At 52.8% G+C, this 15,045-nt stretch overlaps 1 protein-coding gene across 9 annotated transcripts in view; it reads right to left on the bottom strand.

The window, feature by feature from the left end:
* Positions 1–15,045, bottom strand: part of Prdm16 (PR/SET domain 16) — a 310,338-nt gene that overhangs the window by 156,324 nt on the left and 138,969 nt on the right. For 5 of the 9 annotated variants that reach the window (XM_021655376.2, XM_060378940.1, XM_060378939.1 and 2 more), the window contains exon 3: positions 1,178–1,228. In XM_021655376.2, coding sequence (XP_021511051.2) covers positions 1,178–1,228 — 51 coding nt within the window. The remainder of the gene's footprint in view (positions 1–1,177; positions 1,229–15,045) is intronic. The other 4 variants (XM_060378942.1, XM_060378941.1, XM_060378943.1 and 1 more) reach the window with 1 other exon arrangement.

Genomic DNA, 15,045 nt, shown 5'->3' with positions numbered 1-15,045 from the left:
GGGGAGGTGGGGAAGAGTCTGATCTATGGTATACTTAAAAGGAAGAGGGAGAGGTGGAAGGAGGAAGGAAGAGCCACTGTCAAAACATCCCCTCCGAAATGCTGCCAAGGTTTGCCTGGAAGGACAGGTCCCCTCCCTGGCAGAGAGCTCTGCCCATGTGCCTACCTTAGTGCACATCAGGCCAGGCTTGTCTGCTCAGCTGGGTGGCAGGACCCCTCCAACACATGTTCTGTGTTGGAAGACTCCAGGAGAACAACACTGGGGGGACCACGCGGTGCCGGTACATCGTGCTCGGCAGCCTGAGCTGAGCCCCCACCACTTCCAGGTAGGGGAGTGTGCAAACAGGCCGTGGTGCCCACTTTTGTTCCTGGACAAAGATGCCCAGAGAGGAGGTGCTAATTTAATTTCATGGGAAGATCCTGAACACGGGTTAGGATGCTTGCATGAACCCGTGCACACGCGTGTCTTCCTGTGCACACATGCACCGTGAGCAGTACCTGGAGAGTGAGCTCAGGAAGGCTCAGGAGCTGATGGGAGAGCATCTTCTTGCCACTACACAGACTGCAGGTTGAACACCCAGGCATGCCCGAACCTCTGTGTGCGCCTCCCCCCGGCCGTGTGCATCCTGCTCTCCGCACAGCTCTCTCTGCCTCCGGTTTCAGAGCCGTGTTTGTCAACCAGCTATGAGCCATCATCAGAGAGAAAGGCGTAGACAATACCCAGTTGATGCTTTTCTTTTGCCTAATGGTTTGCTTACTTAAAGCGACGCTTGAGCCCTCTTTGGGAGTTAAGAGTGCAGCAAAAGGATCTGTTGAATCTGTGGCCCTGTGCAACCCCCCTCCAATATTCTTTTCATGTGAGTATCCAGTGAAGACAGTTAAATAAACACAACCTGCCTTTATTTAGTTTCCATGTGTCCGCACGGCCTGCAGCATTCCCACGGGCACTGGGTTCTCTCTGTTCTCAAGAGCTGGGGTTGCCTAGTGAGGTGACACCCCGCTTGCTTACACAGTGAAAATGAGCATCTCCCCTAATGGCTTTCCTATACCGTGCAGATAGCGCTGCGCCCATGGACTGCTTCTGTGCTCTGCAGTTCAGAGACAACCAAGACCTCACAGCCGCCCCCCAGGAGCTGCATAAAGGTGCTGGTGACGGCCGGGATGTCGTGCTCGCCTACCTTTTTGGTGCAGCTCTCCTGGGGTGACACCTCCGTATCTGTCAGCATCTGCTGCAAACAAATTGGAAAGGGCTGTTAGTGACTGACAGACGCGGCCTTCAAGCCACAGAGGGCTGTGGACCACGGCAGAGCAGCACCTCTACCAGCATGAAGGCGAGATCTTGTGGCTTCCCTGAGAAATGAAGCAGAACTCTCCTTGGGGGCAATTTCAGTTTCTTTCTTTCTTTCTTTTGTTTTTTTTTTTTTTTTTTTTTGTGGGAAAAAAAGTAACACTGACAAGAAGTAACACAAGGGAGCAAAGGGCTAACCTGGTCTACAATTGTAGATTGCAATCCATCGTTTTGAAAAAGTGAAGACCAGAACTCTCACAGCTAGTCATATCACATCCACTGTCAAGGGCAAAGTGAAGATAAGTATCCTTGATCACTCGGTTTAGTGTCCTTATTGTAACGGAGGTCCTCCATTAGGCTGGGATGGAAAACACCCCTTAGCACAGCGTCTCCTCCCTGTAAAGGCTGTAGTTGGCTCTTTACAGCTCCACTTCGGCGATGGTGTTGCTTTGCTGAGAACTCAGTGTGAGAACCCACGTCACAGGGTGCTGTGCAGGCATGGCAGCATCTTAGGGCCACCTGGGGTTGCAACATCCAGGGGGCTCAGACCCTGAAAGGGACGGCAGGCTCTGAGCTCTGCCAGAAACCCAGAGTACGTGGAGAAAAGTCTCTGCTCCAACCTGCCCAGCCTCCAACAGGGTGAGTAGGCTGCGGGTGTGACCTTGTCCTCCTGGGGATTCCAGTTTGGCTCAGGAGGCAGAGCTCAGGGGACCATGAGTTCAACTCTAGGAGACGGCAGATGCAGAGGGAGCAAGCACAGGACGCTAACATTAAGGCAGAGTCAGCAGCATGTCACCTGCTCATATTGGCATGGCCTGGGCAGGAGCATGGCCCCTTGTGGTGTATGAGAGCCCTCCTTCAGCTGTGGCTCGGGACACCATGACGGTGCCTGGCAGACCACAGGAGGCACTCCCCATCCAGCTGTGGGCAGAGTAGCCCTTCATCCCTTTACTTCAAAGACACATCTGGCCACAGAAGAGGGAGAGCGCCACCCTTGGATACTTCCGCCCCAGCACCATGCAGCTTTCCTTGGCTCGGATCTGCACAGCTATGGCGTCTTACCCTGTGTATCCTCTCAGAAAACCACCACCTGCCCTAGAAGCTTGGTATGGCAGTGACCAGACGCACAGTGCTAACGCTGTGCAAACCAACAAGTGGTAGAAACTGGACTCTTCCCTTCTGGTTGAAAGTCCAGCACCTACACTCATATTCATAAGTTATAATGTTACTTCCATAAGAATAAGAGCCAAGATGGAAAGTCATACTTGAAAAATAAAACAAGGAGTGAGGTCAGGCCCAAGGGCTTTCTTTCCCTCCCCTTCACACTAGCCTGAGGTGCCCGCGTGTGCCTGTGCAGCCAGGAAGGAACCAAAATGCGGCATAGCAAACCCTCTCTGCCTGGCTCAGCTGTAATGACAAGAGGCCATATTCTAAGCGTTGGGAATTCTAACCATTGTGAATTTTATGTTTCTTGTAATGAATTCTGAAAGTGTGGTTTGGAAAGTGACTCAGTGAAAAGCGAGAATGAGGCCAGGCAAGGTGAGCGCCGGGCAAGACTCAAGACTCCAGCAAGGACTCCGCTGGGACCCAGCGACGTGCTCTGCCCAGCCTGGCTGGGTTCTGCCCACGGCCAGCCGCAGAAGCCAGCCATATCTGAGGGCAGTTGTCCTTCTGTACTTCTCTAGGGCTCCTCTTCTCTCTCAGAGCAAGGCCGCGGTGTGTGCTGTATGTGCTGAACCTGTTAGCAGACAGGTCACAAGAGACCATGTGCTGCTTTAGGACCAGTCTAAGGAGCTTGCTTGGCGGCATTCCACAGTCGCCTTGTACTAACACACTGAGGTCACCTGGGTGCTTGACACTGGAAAGAGGGTGAGGGCACAGGGCGGGGCCTCGGGTGCACCCAGCTGCTTTCCTACCTACTGCAAGAGAGAGGGGCTGTTCGGAGTCGATGGAAAGGGTGCCTTGCCCCATCCCTGAGGGATATCTGAGAGGGATATCTGCCGCAGGCAAGCCTCCTGAGGTGAAAACTGCTCTAAGGAATGTGGGGCTGAGGCTAGACCCGTGCCTCTGCACACCTGTCTGCTCCGCTCTCTGCGTGCTCAGCCAAGCCTCAGATGCCGGCAAGGCCACCAGCAGCCAGCAGGCCTCCCCAGGAAGGGCTCACCACCTGCTCACACTCATCTTCTGGAGTAGGAGGCTGTCTCCGAGAGGACTTTTACGGAGAGAGTCCTTCCTTCCGGGAGGAAAAGGGTTGGCATCTGGAGAGCTGGGCCTGCCTCCCACTGCTCAGGAGTGACGGAGACTGCAGCACTCACTAGCAGGACGGCCAGTGATTGGCCATACAGCCTTCTCTCAACCGGCCTGCCGTGCTTTAACTTAGTGGAAGAGAAACTGAGTCCCACAGACCTACAGATGAGTGTTTCACACCAGAGGCTAAGTAGCCAAGTGGGACGAACCCCAGTTAACCCATCTGTGCCACTATGGGCTCCTTCATTCCCAGAAGGGTCAGCACAGCTGTGCAGGGCATGCTGCCTGCCCTCGAGTTTGCCATCAGTCGGGACACAGAGTGCCATCAACAGCCTCATCCCCAACTCTTCAGGAGTTACCAGGTAGGAGGGGACAGCTAGAGCCTTGCACGTTCTAGGTCACAGGGCCTGGCTATCCTTGGGGACAGGCGCTGGGGAGCTCTGTTCCTTGGCTTCCCCACACATCCTTTAAGCAGATGCTCGAGGAGCTGCTGAGGATCAGGAAAGCACCACATGGCACCATTCCTCGGTCACTGGTGCTTGAGGAGGGAGCCCCAAGCCCTCAGAGGAAGCTGGCACCTGGTGCGTTTCCAGAGCCCTCCTGCAAGGGAAGGTTTGAGCTGGGTTCTGGTTCACTAGCAGCCTTGCCAGGTAGGAGTATCTTTAATGAGGCCTCCTCACCTGATGCTGACCTTGGGTGGAGAAAGTGCCGGGCGCACTCCGGAGCCTCTCAGCCTTGGCTTCCTCCCTGGCTGGGCTGCCGTCTACTGAAAACCCTCTTTATGTCGCTAGTCAGCCTCTGCATAGGCACTGCTGGCCTGCTGCTCGCTGGCGATGGCTGCCCCAGGCTCTCAACTCCTCCCCGCACCCCGACAGAAGTATTAGGTGTGTTTTGATTGAACATTTTAGCCAAAAAAATGAGGTTTGACCTGCGGCATTTAGCTTCTCTCTCGAGTACCGGTGCCAGGATTTAGCTAAGTGGAGTTGCTCAAAACATCTTTTTTGACTCTTAAAATAAACACCCTCTGTTCTCCAGGAGGTCGGTGAAGAGAACACGTACAGACAGACACCTCATAGGCTCACAGCTCTGAAACTCTGGCATGTCCCCCAAAGGGGCCGACTTTCTGTTTGGTGTCACAAATGGATCCCAGAAGGCGTCTCTCCCTTCAAAGAATCTGGGAGCAGACCTATGGGAGGAAGCCAGCTGGGGCCCCAACATAGGCCACTACAAAGCCAGATTGGGGAGCATGGTCCTTGCTTGCTCTGGGCCGTTGTCTAGTCTTTGAATATAGCCCATGTCTCTGTGGCCCATAGTTCTTTCTTATCTGTGTTTGAAGTTGTTGTTTCTCTGGGTCCATGGATTTGCATAAGTCTAGAACCTTCCGGGAGCTAATTCTAGGATCTCTCCTGGGGAGAAGGGCAGAGTGTTTGTGATGTTATTAAGGGAGTGATGATGGAGACTCCCAGGCATTGGATCCTGGCTCTGAGTCTTGCCGACTGGAGGAGGCTGTGAGCTCAGGGTTGTTTGAGCACACAGAATGGAACTATGGAGCCTTCTGTCATCAGTGGTGTTGACCTCTAGGAGGCTTGCCCTTCCAGCAGGGTTTTCTACTCATACGCTCAGAAGCTGAAGAACAGGACATCAAGGGGGTGGTTTTAGCCCAGCTAGCCACAGGAGAGGAATAGCCTCGAGCTGTCGGGACCTTCCCTCTTTCTGGGATGACTGGCCGTGTACACATACGCATCAGAAGCTACCAGACTGCTGGTAGAGTCCCTTATTGGTCTGAAGCTTACTAGTTCAGCTGGACTGGCTGGCGAATGAGCTCTAGGCACCCTCCTGTCTCCACCTCCCCAGCATGGGGACTAGAATCATGTACCACATGCATAGGTTTTGCTGCTGTTAGGTGGAAGTGCTGGGAGACCAAAAGGGCCCTCACATCTATGCAGGAAGCACTTTGCAATGGCCAAAGCCTGGGAGGTGAAACCATCTTACAGGCACGGCACTCTGCCTGGTGTAAATGGTGCATGATCCCCATCCACAGAGACTATGATGACATCAGCAGCTGTTCCTCTCCTGCCTGGTCTGACGTTTCCGGAACACACCTCCTTCACACAAGGGCCCAGAGGCAGCATCTAGGCTTTGTCATCAGGAAACTGAACAGGGGGAGTTGACAGCACGGATGGAAAAGCAAGAAGATGGCCAGCGGGAGAGGGAGCATCAGTGTGGGCCTCTGTTCAGTGCTGCGGGGGCAGACACATCTGAAGAAAACAGCCGTGTGCCCGCCCTCCTGACAGGCCCCACACCTGACGCCTGTCCAGTTCTGCCTAGGAGAGGGCCACACCCACAGCTGGAGCACTGGCCACAGCTGAGCTGACACATCCCATTGGCAGTTCTAGAGGGAACCCAGAGATGTTCTGAATCCCCAGGCCAGTTCTGGCTTCCAGAGCAAAGGATCCGGCCGTGTTGACACAAACTCCTGTACTCTCAGCTGGGAGAGTGGGGTCATATTTGTTTATTTATTGCACTTGAAAAAAATCAGCTTGGCCATGTTTGAGCTGCAGAAATGATTTTTTTAAGAGCGGTGGACACTGTTTTTAGCTTTTATGCCTAAACAGATACTTCTCAGTTCCTTCAAGCGAGTGCTGTCTAATGAATGGAGGCTCTCTCCTCCCTCCTAAGAAAATATTTACACAGTCTAGCACAGCAGCAGGGGACTAAAGGCAGCAGAGGGCCATTCCCGGGCCCATCCCCGAGATGCAGAGAGGTCTTCATGCCTGTCATCTGCACTCAGCCAGCCCTCCTCTCCTCAGGGGCTTTTCCTGCCTCCCCTGCCAGGGTTCCTTCTGAGAGACCAGTCCCAGAGGAGTGCTGGCATCATTCTACCTGCTAAAGCCCTCCTGTTTGGCTCACCAAAGACCCTGGGTCACTTTGGTTGTGATTTTTCTCAGAAGTCCTCTGAAACCCACTCCCCATGTGTGGTAGAACCCATATTTCACACCCTTCATGACTTGGATGGGGTGTGCCTGGCCCTCTAAGCAGCCTGCTGGGCCAGTGGTCTCAGCTGTGTGCCCAAACATTTCCCCTCAGGCAGGGCCCGCCTTGTGCTGCCTGGCCAACACGGTGGTGCAGACCCAGAACCTGGCCACGAGCTGGCTGTTCTCAGATGATCCAAGGACACTCTGTCCACTGGCAGTCCGGGTCTGTGACTGCACTGCCGGGACACCTTGTCCAGCAGAGGCTGGCTTGTGGCTGCCTGTTGCGGCATGAGCAGATAGACAGGTTATGGGGTCTCTGTCTGTCTTAGGCTACTATCCCTTCTTACCCTTATCTGTGGGCAGTCATGGAGTACCTTTGTCCACACTGCCTCACAGGAAGTGACTTGGGGCCACTCCATAACACACCAAACAGTGACTTCTTCACTCTACTCAGTCCAACAGTTAAGGTGAACATTAACAAAAGCCAGGGGACAGGCCAGTGAGCCTAGGTTCCTCTTGACACAGGGATCCTGAGGCAGGAGTAGGGGTAAGCAAGGATAGGGTGTAGCAGAGAGCCAACAAAGGTGGAGCAGTGGCCCAACTGCCCGGAAGTTCTGGAGGCTGGGCTTGGGAGATCTGGAGGCTGTTTAAGAGACAAGAGTGTCACCATCAGACAGTCAGAAGGAGGAGAGCCAAGGGCTGGGCTGAGTCAGTTGCCATGCTGAGGACTTTTGTCACAGTCTGTGGGAGGGGCTATATCATCTCTCTCCTGAGAAGGCAGCAGCACTTAGATGCAAAAGAGCCTTCTCAGATCTGCACGGAGTTGGATGGAGCCAGGGTTGGGGATGACACTGTGGGCTCCGCCGCGCATCCAAGTGAGGCCCCAGGGAGGCAGTACAGGTGACGGTGATGGGCCACTGTGATGTCTCCGCTCCTGAGGGACACTGAAACAAAAGCTGTGCTCTAGCCCCGGCTATGACCCCAGGCCACCCAGCACCTGCCAGCACAGTTTCCACAGAAGTTTCTCCTCCAAAAAGGACCAGGAGGGCGGAGAGACCCCTCAGCTCCTGGCCACCTACAGGCCAGCCTGTTAAATGTTCCTGCACATCCTCAGCAGGATTCATATGGAAGGACTTCTGTCTCTTCATGAAATTTATGACCCTTGACTTGAAGACAGAAGCTGGTGAGGGCCCTCGAGGTGGGCATCCTGTCTCCCCTTTTCTTTCTTCATCTGGGCAGCTGGGACTCACAGCCAGCATTGAAGATGGGGTACCTTAGCCTGACTCCAGAGCATCTTTCTAAGGAGCTGGGATCCAGAGAACACAGGTGAGAGACGGTAGGAGCTGAGGGGCTGGGGGGGGGGGTCTTCATTTCAACTTCCTGTGCTGGGCGCCTGGTGTAGGGTGAAAGACATCAGTTCCAAGTTAGTGTGGCCCTTGACCTTGACTCTCCCATCTTTATTCTCTTGCTCTGCATCTTTCTGCCCCAGTGAAGTCCAGCAGAGGTTAGACTGGTGTAGCTAGAGCAGCTGGCCAACCCACCAGAGGAGAAAAGGCAACAGGCAGGTAAGGAACCCAGAAGCAGGGACAAGTCAGGAATGAGGTCCCAGAGACACTAAACAGTCACGGGCTAAGTTGTGGTGGCAGCAACTCCTGGACACTGATGGGGACCATTGGAACCTATGCCACTGCGAACAGCAACTCCTGGACACTGATGGGGACCATTGGAACCCATGCCACTGTGAACAGCAACTCCTGGACACTGATGGGGACCATTGGAACCCATGCCACTGTGAACAGCAGAGGTGGGTCCAGCCCTACAGGCTCTTAATGGGCGTTACATGGAGTCGAGGCTCCAGTGTGCCAGAGATGGACAGTAGGCATGTGGGAACATTCTCCAGCAGCCCTGACTGGCTGCCTAAAAGCTTCCCTGCGTGTTCCATGTTCACAGGATAATGAGCTTGGAGACAACGTACACCTCACAGTCATCAACCGGCCTCACACTCATCCCCACATGCTCTGCCTTATGCCACCGTGACCTCCCAAGGCTTGTGATGGTTGCTATTCTGTGATATGAACACTCAACACAAGATCTTCCTTCTCAGCAAAGATCTAACTGTTCAGACGGAGGGACATTACACCAGGCCCGGGATGAAATCAGTGGTAGAGCATTTGTAGGAGGGATCCCGAAACGCAGACTTGGACCTGGAACAGAAGGTAGCTGTGAATGTTCTTGCAAGTTCCAAGAGACTAACTTACTTAAGTAAGAGAGGCTCCCTGCCATCTGCAATCTTTCTGCACCAGAACAGCCTCTCCCTACATACATACATCCACCCATCTATCCATCCACCCATCCATCCACCCACCCATCCATCCATACATCCATCCATCCACCCACCCATCCATCCATCCACCCACCCATCCATCCATCCATCCATCCATCCATCCATCCACCCATCCACCCACCCATCCATCCATCCATCCATCCATCCATCATCCATTCATCTTTCCCCAACTTTCTCCCTCCCTCCTCTTCCTTTCTTTGCTTTCCCCCTTCCCTTTCTTTTCATTTCCTTTCCTCTCATCTTCCCTTCCCCTTCCTTCCCACCCACCCTTCCTTTCATTCTTGGATGCTAGCAATGGAACCACATTAAGCTTTATGCTGATCTGCACTCCCAACCCCACGAACACATGTCTATGTCAACTGCAGACAGGGACACCCAAGCCTTCTTTCCTTGTCCAGTCCTCCATTGCTCCAACCAACTCTGAACGATATCCATCACAAACCCAGAGGTAGCTCTTTTGGCTCACACTCCTAGGACCCTTGTGGCCATTCTCCCCTCTTACTTCAGAGAGCTCTGGAAAGCCTCATATGCACACATGAGGATACTAAGCTGATGACATCAGCCAGCCAGTTTTCTCCCATCCCGGGCAGGAGGGAGGTTGCCCATGAAGACAGCCCAATAGAGACCCACAGTGGTCCTACAGACATTGTGCCTCATTGTCTCCGGAGGGCATTTTGCTTCCCAGGTGGAGGAAAACAAATCACCAGGCTAACTAATGGCTCCATACAAACATTTGTCTTTTATTTTCAACCTTTCTAGTTATAGAAATAACCTTGATATTGATAGAATTATATTAATGCACTTCAACCTGACCCCACTTATCGACGGCTTGCTTGTTATGGCAATCTTTAATAATCATAAGTGAATAGAAAGTTCATAGATCTCCTGTGATGGAGATTCTGTCACAGCTGCAGCGTCTGGAGGCCCTGGGGCTTGTCCCCGCAGTCCAGCTCCTCGGGGCTGTGATGTAACTTTCTCCCTGGGGCCTGAGACAACCATTTATTTTCTGGAGGTGGGAGTGCATCAAGGCGAAAAAAATTTAGATCCTGTGAAAAGAACAGACAGTGGAAAACAAACAAACAATAACAACAAGGCAAGAAGGCAGCTAGCTCAGCTGGCAAAGGGTCTGAAGCATAAACTTGAAGTCCTGAGTTCTAATTCACAGCACCTGTGTAAAAACATGGGCTGCAGGGGCTGCAGAGATGGCCTCATGGTTAAGAGCACACTCTGCTCTTGCAGAGGGCCCAGGTGTGGTTCCTGGCACCACACTGTAGCTCAAATTGCCTTTAATTCCAGTTCCAGGGGATCCAAAGTCTTCTGCCTCCCCATGTACCTGCATGCGCGTGGCACACATAAACTCACAGAGGCATACACACATTTAAAAATCTTCTTTAAAAGCTGGATTCACCCGTAACCTTAATGTTGGAAAGGTAGAGAGAGACAGAAAGGTCCGTGGAGCTCGCAGCCATCAATTCTAGACAAGTCAGTGAGCTTAAGGTTTGGTGAGAGACTGCTTTAAAAACTAAGGTGGGGAACAACAGAGGCAGAAGCTGACGGCAGCCTCTAGCCTGTGCACGATAGTGCACATATGTGCATTTGCAACCACACACTCCTGTGCATACACAGAAACACGCACACATACACAGAAAGAGAAAGGGGGAACTACAGAGCACTCTGGAGAAAGACCAGCGCCACCCCAGGTATCCCTGTTACAACCCCCAATCTGCCCACACCTTCCTCTCATCCTGTTCTCACCTGAATTTACCTCCCTCCGGTTCTCAACAACTGGCAGGCAAGGAGGCCAGCTGTAGCACCCCCATTCCCACCAATGACAAAGTAACAAGGAGACTAAAAGCTGTGCTGGCTCTCTTGCTGGTCACTCCTGGGTCTTTCACCCTGCTCTCTGTCGGCATCCCTGTTGATGCTAGGGAATGCAGGGACTGAGACAGAGGCTGAGACATGTGTCCAGCATCCCACAACCGACTTCACAGGGCATACACAGAGCCATTATCTCATCTGGCCTCTGTACAACTGGTTTCATTTGAAGAAACAAGCAGGAGGGGCTTGCTAGGAGTTCTGCCTTCTCTCTCACAAATGATGTTTTCAGTCTGCTGGGAGGGGACTGGGCAGCAGAGCCCCAAGTGTCTGGTTTTGGTCACAGCTGCCGTGCTAACTTGAGACCACTGTGCAAGAGGGCAGAAGGAGGCTGAGAGCTGCCTCCAGACAAGACTGCACACTTTCCTAATGGGACCTGATTACGGGAACAGCTGTGGGGAGGAATTCTGTGTGCGGCTGTGACGCTCCAGTCTCAGGATCCTGCAGAATCCACAAGGCTGTGGCTGAAGCCAGGAGCCCTGGGGCTCAGATCTGCTCTTTAGGGTTAGAGAGGCAGCTTGCTTGTGTCACCCCCTCTGCCTCTCGTTCCTAAGCAGCCTCCTCTGCCCCACTTTGCCCTCGCTTGGGACCAGGCATGATGAAAATGCTGTGGGGTTCTGCACAACTGTCTCGGCCTGCAGGCCTTCAGCAAGTGCACCCCGAGGAGGCTGCATGTCCTCGGAGGCTCCTATGTGGTTCTGATGTTTTCTCTGCCTTCTCCCTGTATGGAGCCCTCACAGGGCTTGGAGAGGCTACAGGAGTGGGGCAAGGGACCTGGCTCAAGGCCACTTTGCCTGTCCTGAGACCGGAAACACTCTCTGGACACGCATGCTTTGGGCGGCCTTGTTACCTCTCTTCTGAGGCACATAGCTAGAAGACGAGTTGAAGCTGCCAAGGATGATAAAGAGATACAAGAAACCGATTATCATTCGGCTATAATAATATTACCAAAGATGAACCTGCTTCTGTGACTACTAATGCCAAAACCACCAAGCCCTGAGGAGGTCAATCTATACCAGGTAATCCAACCCCATGGTAGGACGGAGCCATCTTGGTTGTCCCAGCACTGGTCAGGAGCCATCAGCTCTCTATTTCTCACAGGTCTACTCCAGCCTGTGCTCTGTCTTGGTGCATCCTGACAGAGGAGTGTAGCTTTTACAGTTTTGAGGGGTCACACAAATAAAGAATGTGTAAAGGAGGTTTGCATTCAGCACACAGGCATTTTACAGAAGTACACTGACCACTGACCCTGGCCTACATCACTGCTCAAAGGGGGCCAGGACTTTTATAGTTAGGCGTGAGCCAAAAAGTAGGCATAGACTACTGTAGTGGGCATCCAGAGATGAGCTCTAGCCTTATCTCTTGTCCACAGAACGGCCAGTGATGACTGATGAGGACAGAAATCCCATGCAGGAAAAACACTGGCTAGAGCTCCAACTGCCCCGTGGGCTTGCTTGCCTCTGGGAAGGTGGGAAAGAATGGATCAGGAGCCTTGTCTGGGCTGTGTGGGAAATCTGATCTGGCCAGCAGCTGTTGGGACCTATCCTACAGGACCCAGAAGACCACAGTTCTCAGCTTCAGCCTCCTTTGAATAAAGGTGGGAAAGTGGAAGCAGTTTGCAAAGGTTCTTGCTTCTCTCTCTCTCTCTCTCTCTCTCTCTCTCTCTCTCTCTTCCTCCCTCCCTCTTGTTTTCCATTAGGAAGAAGCACAAACAATTGTCACAAAGGAAATCCCAAAGTACTCCCTGGAGGTTGACTTACAGTCACATGCTTTCTGGGACAGTGAACCACCTCTGAGGTGGGGAGAGTGGTCGCTTCCTTGGGCAGGTCCCTGTCCAGAGGTCAGAGCTGGTTAAGACTCTGGCCTAGGTGGCCACAGACCTAGGAGGTGGGTGTCCTTGTCTCGGGGGAGCCCTGGTGCTTTCAGGAATCTAGAATGACCTTCAGATGGACCCCTGCCACCTCCTTGAGGAGGAATGTCCAGCACATCAGGTAGGTGCCTGTAACGAGTTACAATAGGTGTGTCTGTACCTTCTCAAGCTTCATCTAGAGAGACCAATGGGTAAACGCAAGTGTCCCGTGTATTCTATTTTGTGACAGCCCTGTGCAGGTTCAGGGCTCTCATCTCAGACTGGTGCAGAAAGCCGGGACTCCTGCCCCAAGACTCAGCGACAGTACCAGAAGCACAGGGTACTTAATACAAACCAGATACCCAGGACATTCATGTTTTGTGCTAGTGTGGGGTGTGGCTTTTACTCTTTGTCACCTTTCCCTGCTTCCCAGTGCTCCCCCGAAGAAGGCTGTTACTGCTCCCTGGAAGCACCCTGCTGCCTCTGTGCTGTGGTAACACACCGGTGCCTGCAGCCTTCCCTTCTCCTTCGAGGTCTGAGAAGACAAGACCCTTCCGTCCTTCCATTCTTCCTTATCTCCAGCTGCCAAGGTCAGAAGACACGGTGGGAAGGAGCCACTGCACTGCTGAGCTCACAGACCTGGGCGCTGAATGGATCTGCTCGGCCCAGCCACCTCACCCAGTGGCATGCTGCCGTGTGGTGGGCAGCTAACATGGCGTGATCACCATCTGTCTGCCTGTGGACTACGAATGACCCATCAGCACAGGACAGCCAGCTCTCAGGGCACGTGTGACATGCCCATCCTCTGTGGGTGACAAAGGGCTTGAGAACACGCCAGCCTCTTCTCTCTGTGCCTCAGTTCCTATAGCCAGCTGCGCCCGTCTGCTCCCATGGACATGGCAGAAATGGTGCTTCCAATCCAATAAGGGCATCTGGACCAGGGAGGCTCGGCGCCAGAGAAAGATGTGCTAGGTCTCGATAGGGTTTGAAAACTCTGGTCCTGGTGCCATGTTGTTTGGCCATTTATTTTATTTGTTTAGGACTGAAAAGACAGCTGAAGTCTGCCCAGCTGTGAATCGTGGGTAGTGTGGCCAGAGGGGTGACAGCCCAGCACGCTCTATGCAGGGAGAGATGGGGAGGGGCGAGTGTGGATGGTCACAGGCTCTAATGAGAACAATCTCTGGTGAGGGGCACCTGAGCAGGGATGCTCGAAGCCATACATCTTCCCATCCTCCACCTGGCCTGGCTCCACAGGTTGGGCAAGCTGCCTCTCCTAAGCTCTAGGGATGGAGAAGGAGCCAATAAAGACACTTGAGGCTTTGCTTCAGCCTCTTTGTGACTCCCTCTCAGCCTGGCATGGTCCTCCTCCCGGGAGCCAATGGAGGGGCCACAGCAATGCAGAGCAATACTGGGAAGCAGGCAAAACTCCCTTTTCTCTTTACAGCCCGTTCTGTTTGCTTTGGTCTAATGGTGTTAATTGTAACGAGCTGCTGCAAAGATGCTCCTGGGCTTGCTAGGGGGTTGTGCCCTGGTGAAACACCCTAAAATATCACCAATCAAAAATGTACTGACTACACCTCGAATTCTGAACATGCCAGCCTGGCGGCATAGCTCAGCACACTGCAGAATGCCAGCTGTTTCCCTGGTGATGACACGGCTTCCGGGGCTGTGGCTGCCCCGTACCGTAAGAAAGGATCATACTGTGTGTGGCTGACCCAGGAAAAGTTCAGGTTCTGCTGAATAGCGTTTTGTGTCAGCAGAAAGTTATAATCTTTAAAGTTAAGTCAGGGCTAGCGAGGGGCTGCCTACGGGCCACCTGGTGGCTTCAAAGTCACCTCTAGAGCAAAACAGAATGAGGCGTGCTCATGGAGAGCAAATACTCCGCATCTCCTTCAGAGCTTGCTTCTCATCCCCAGAGACGTCTTGTTTTGTCTGATCTGTGAAAAGACTCTCTTTTGTCCTAAAGCTCATTCCTGATGGAAACATATTCAGATAAGACAGGAAAAATTGGGGTACAATAAGAAGCCCACCCTTTCAAGCAGACTGGAAGGGTGCTTCCCTTCCAGACTCCACCAGCTTCTTCTTAAAAAAATGATTTATTTTCATTTTATGTGCATTGTTTTTCTCCTGCATGTATGTCTGTGTGACAAACTGGAGCTACAGACAGTAGTGAGCTGTCACATGGGTGCTGGGAATTGAACCCTGGTCCCCTGGAAGAGCAACCAATGCTGAGCCATCTCTCCAACCCCTGCATTAGCCTCTTAATGGCAAACAAAAAGCCCCCAGGATGATGGCCAGTGCTCGACTTCCCAAGTACTGGGCCCTCCTGGAAGATTCTCACAACAGGGTCAGCGTATCTGCTTTTTCTAATATATTATACGGATCTTGAGTCCGAGGCCCAGTGAGGCCGTGAAGTTGAGCAAGGAGCTGGGGACTTTGGTCTCTGCACTTTACCAAACCAGTCATTG

Source organism: Meriones unguiculatus, chromosome 3 (assembly GCF_030254825.1).
Source record: "Meriones unguiculatus strain TT.TT164.6M chromosome 3, Bangor_MerUng_6.1, whole genome shotgun sequence".
Taxonomy (NCBI): Eukaryota; Metazoa; Chordata; class Mammalia; order Rodentia; family Muridae; genus Meriones; species Meriones unguiculatus.
Note: the sequence above shows the minus strand (reverse complement) of the source record. Positions and strands in the feature narration are given on the sequence as shown.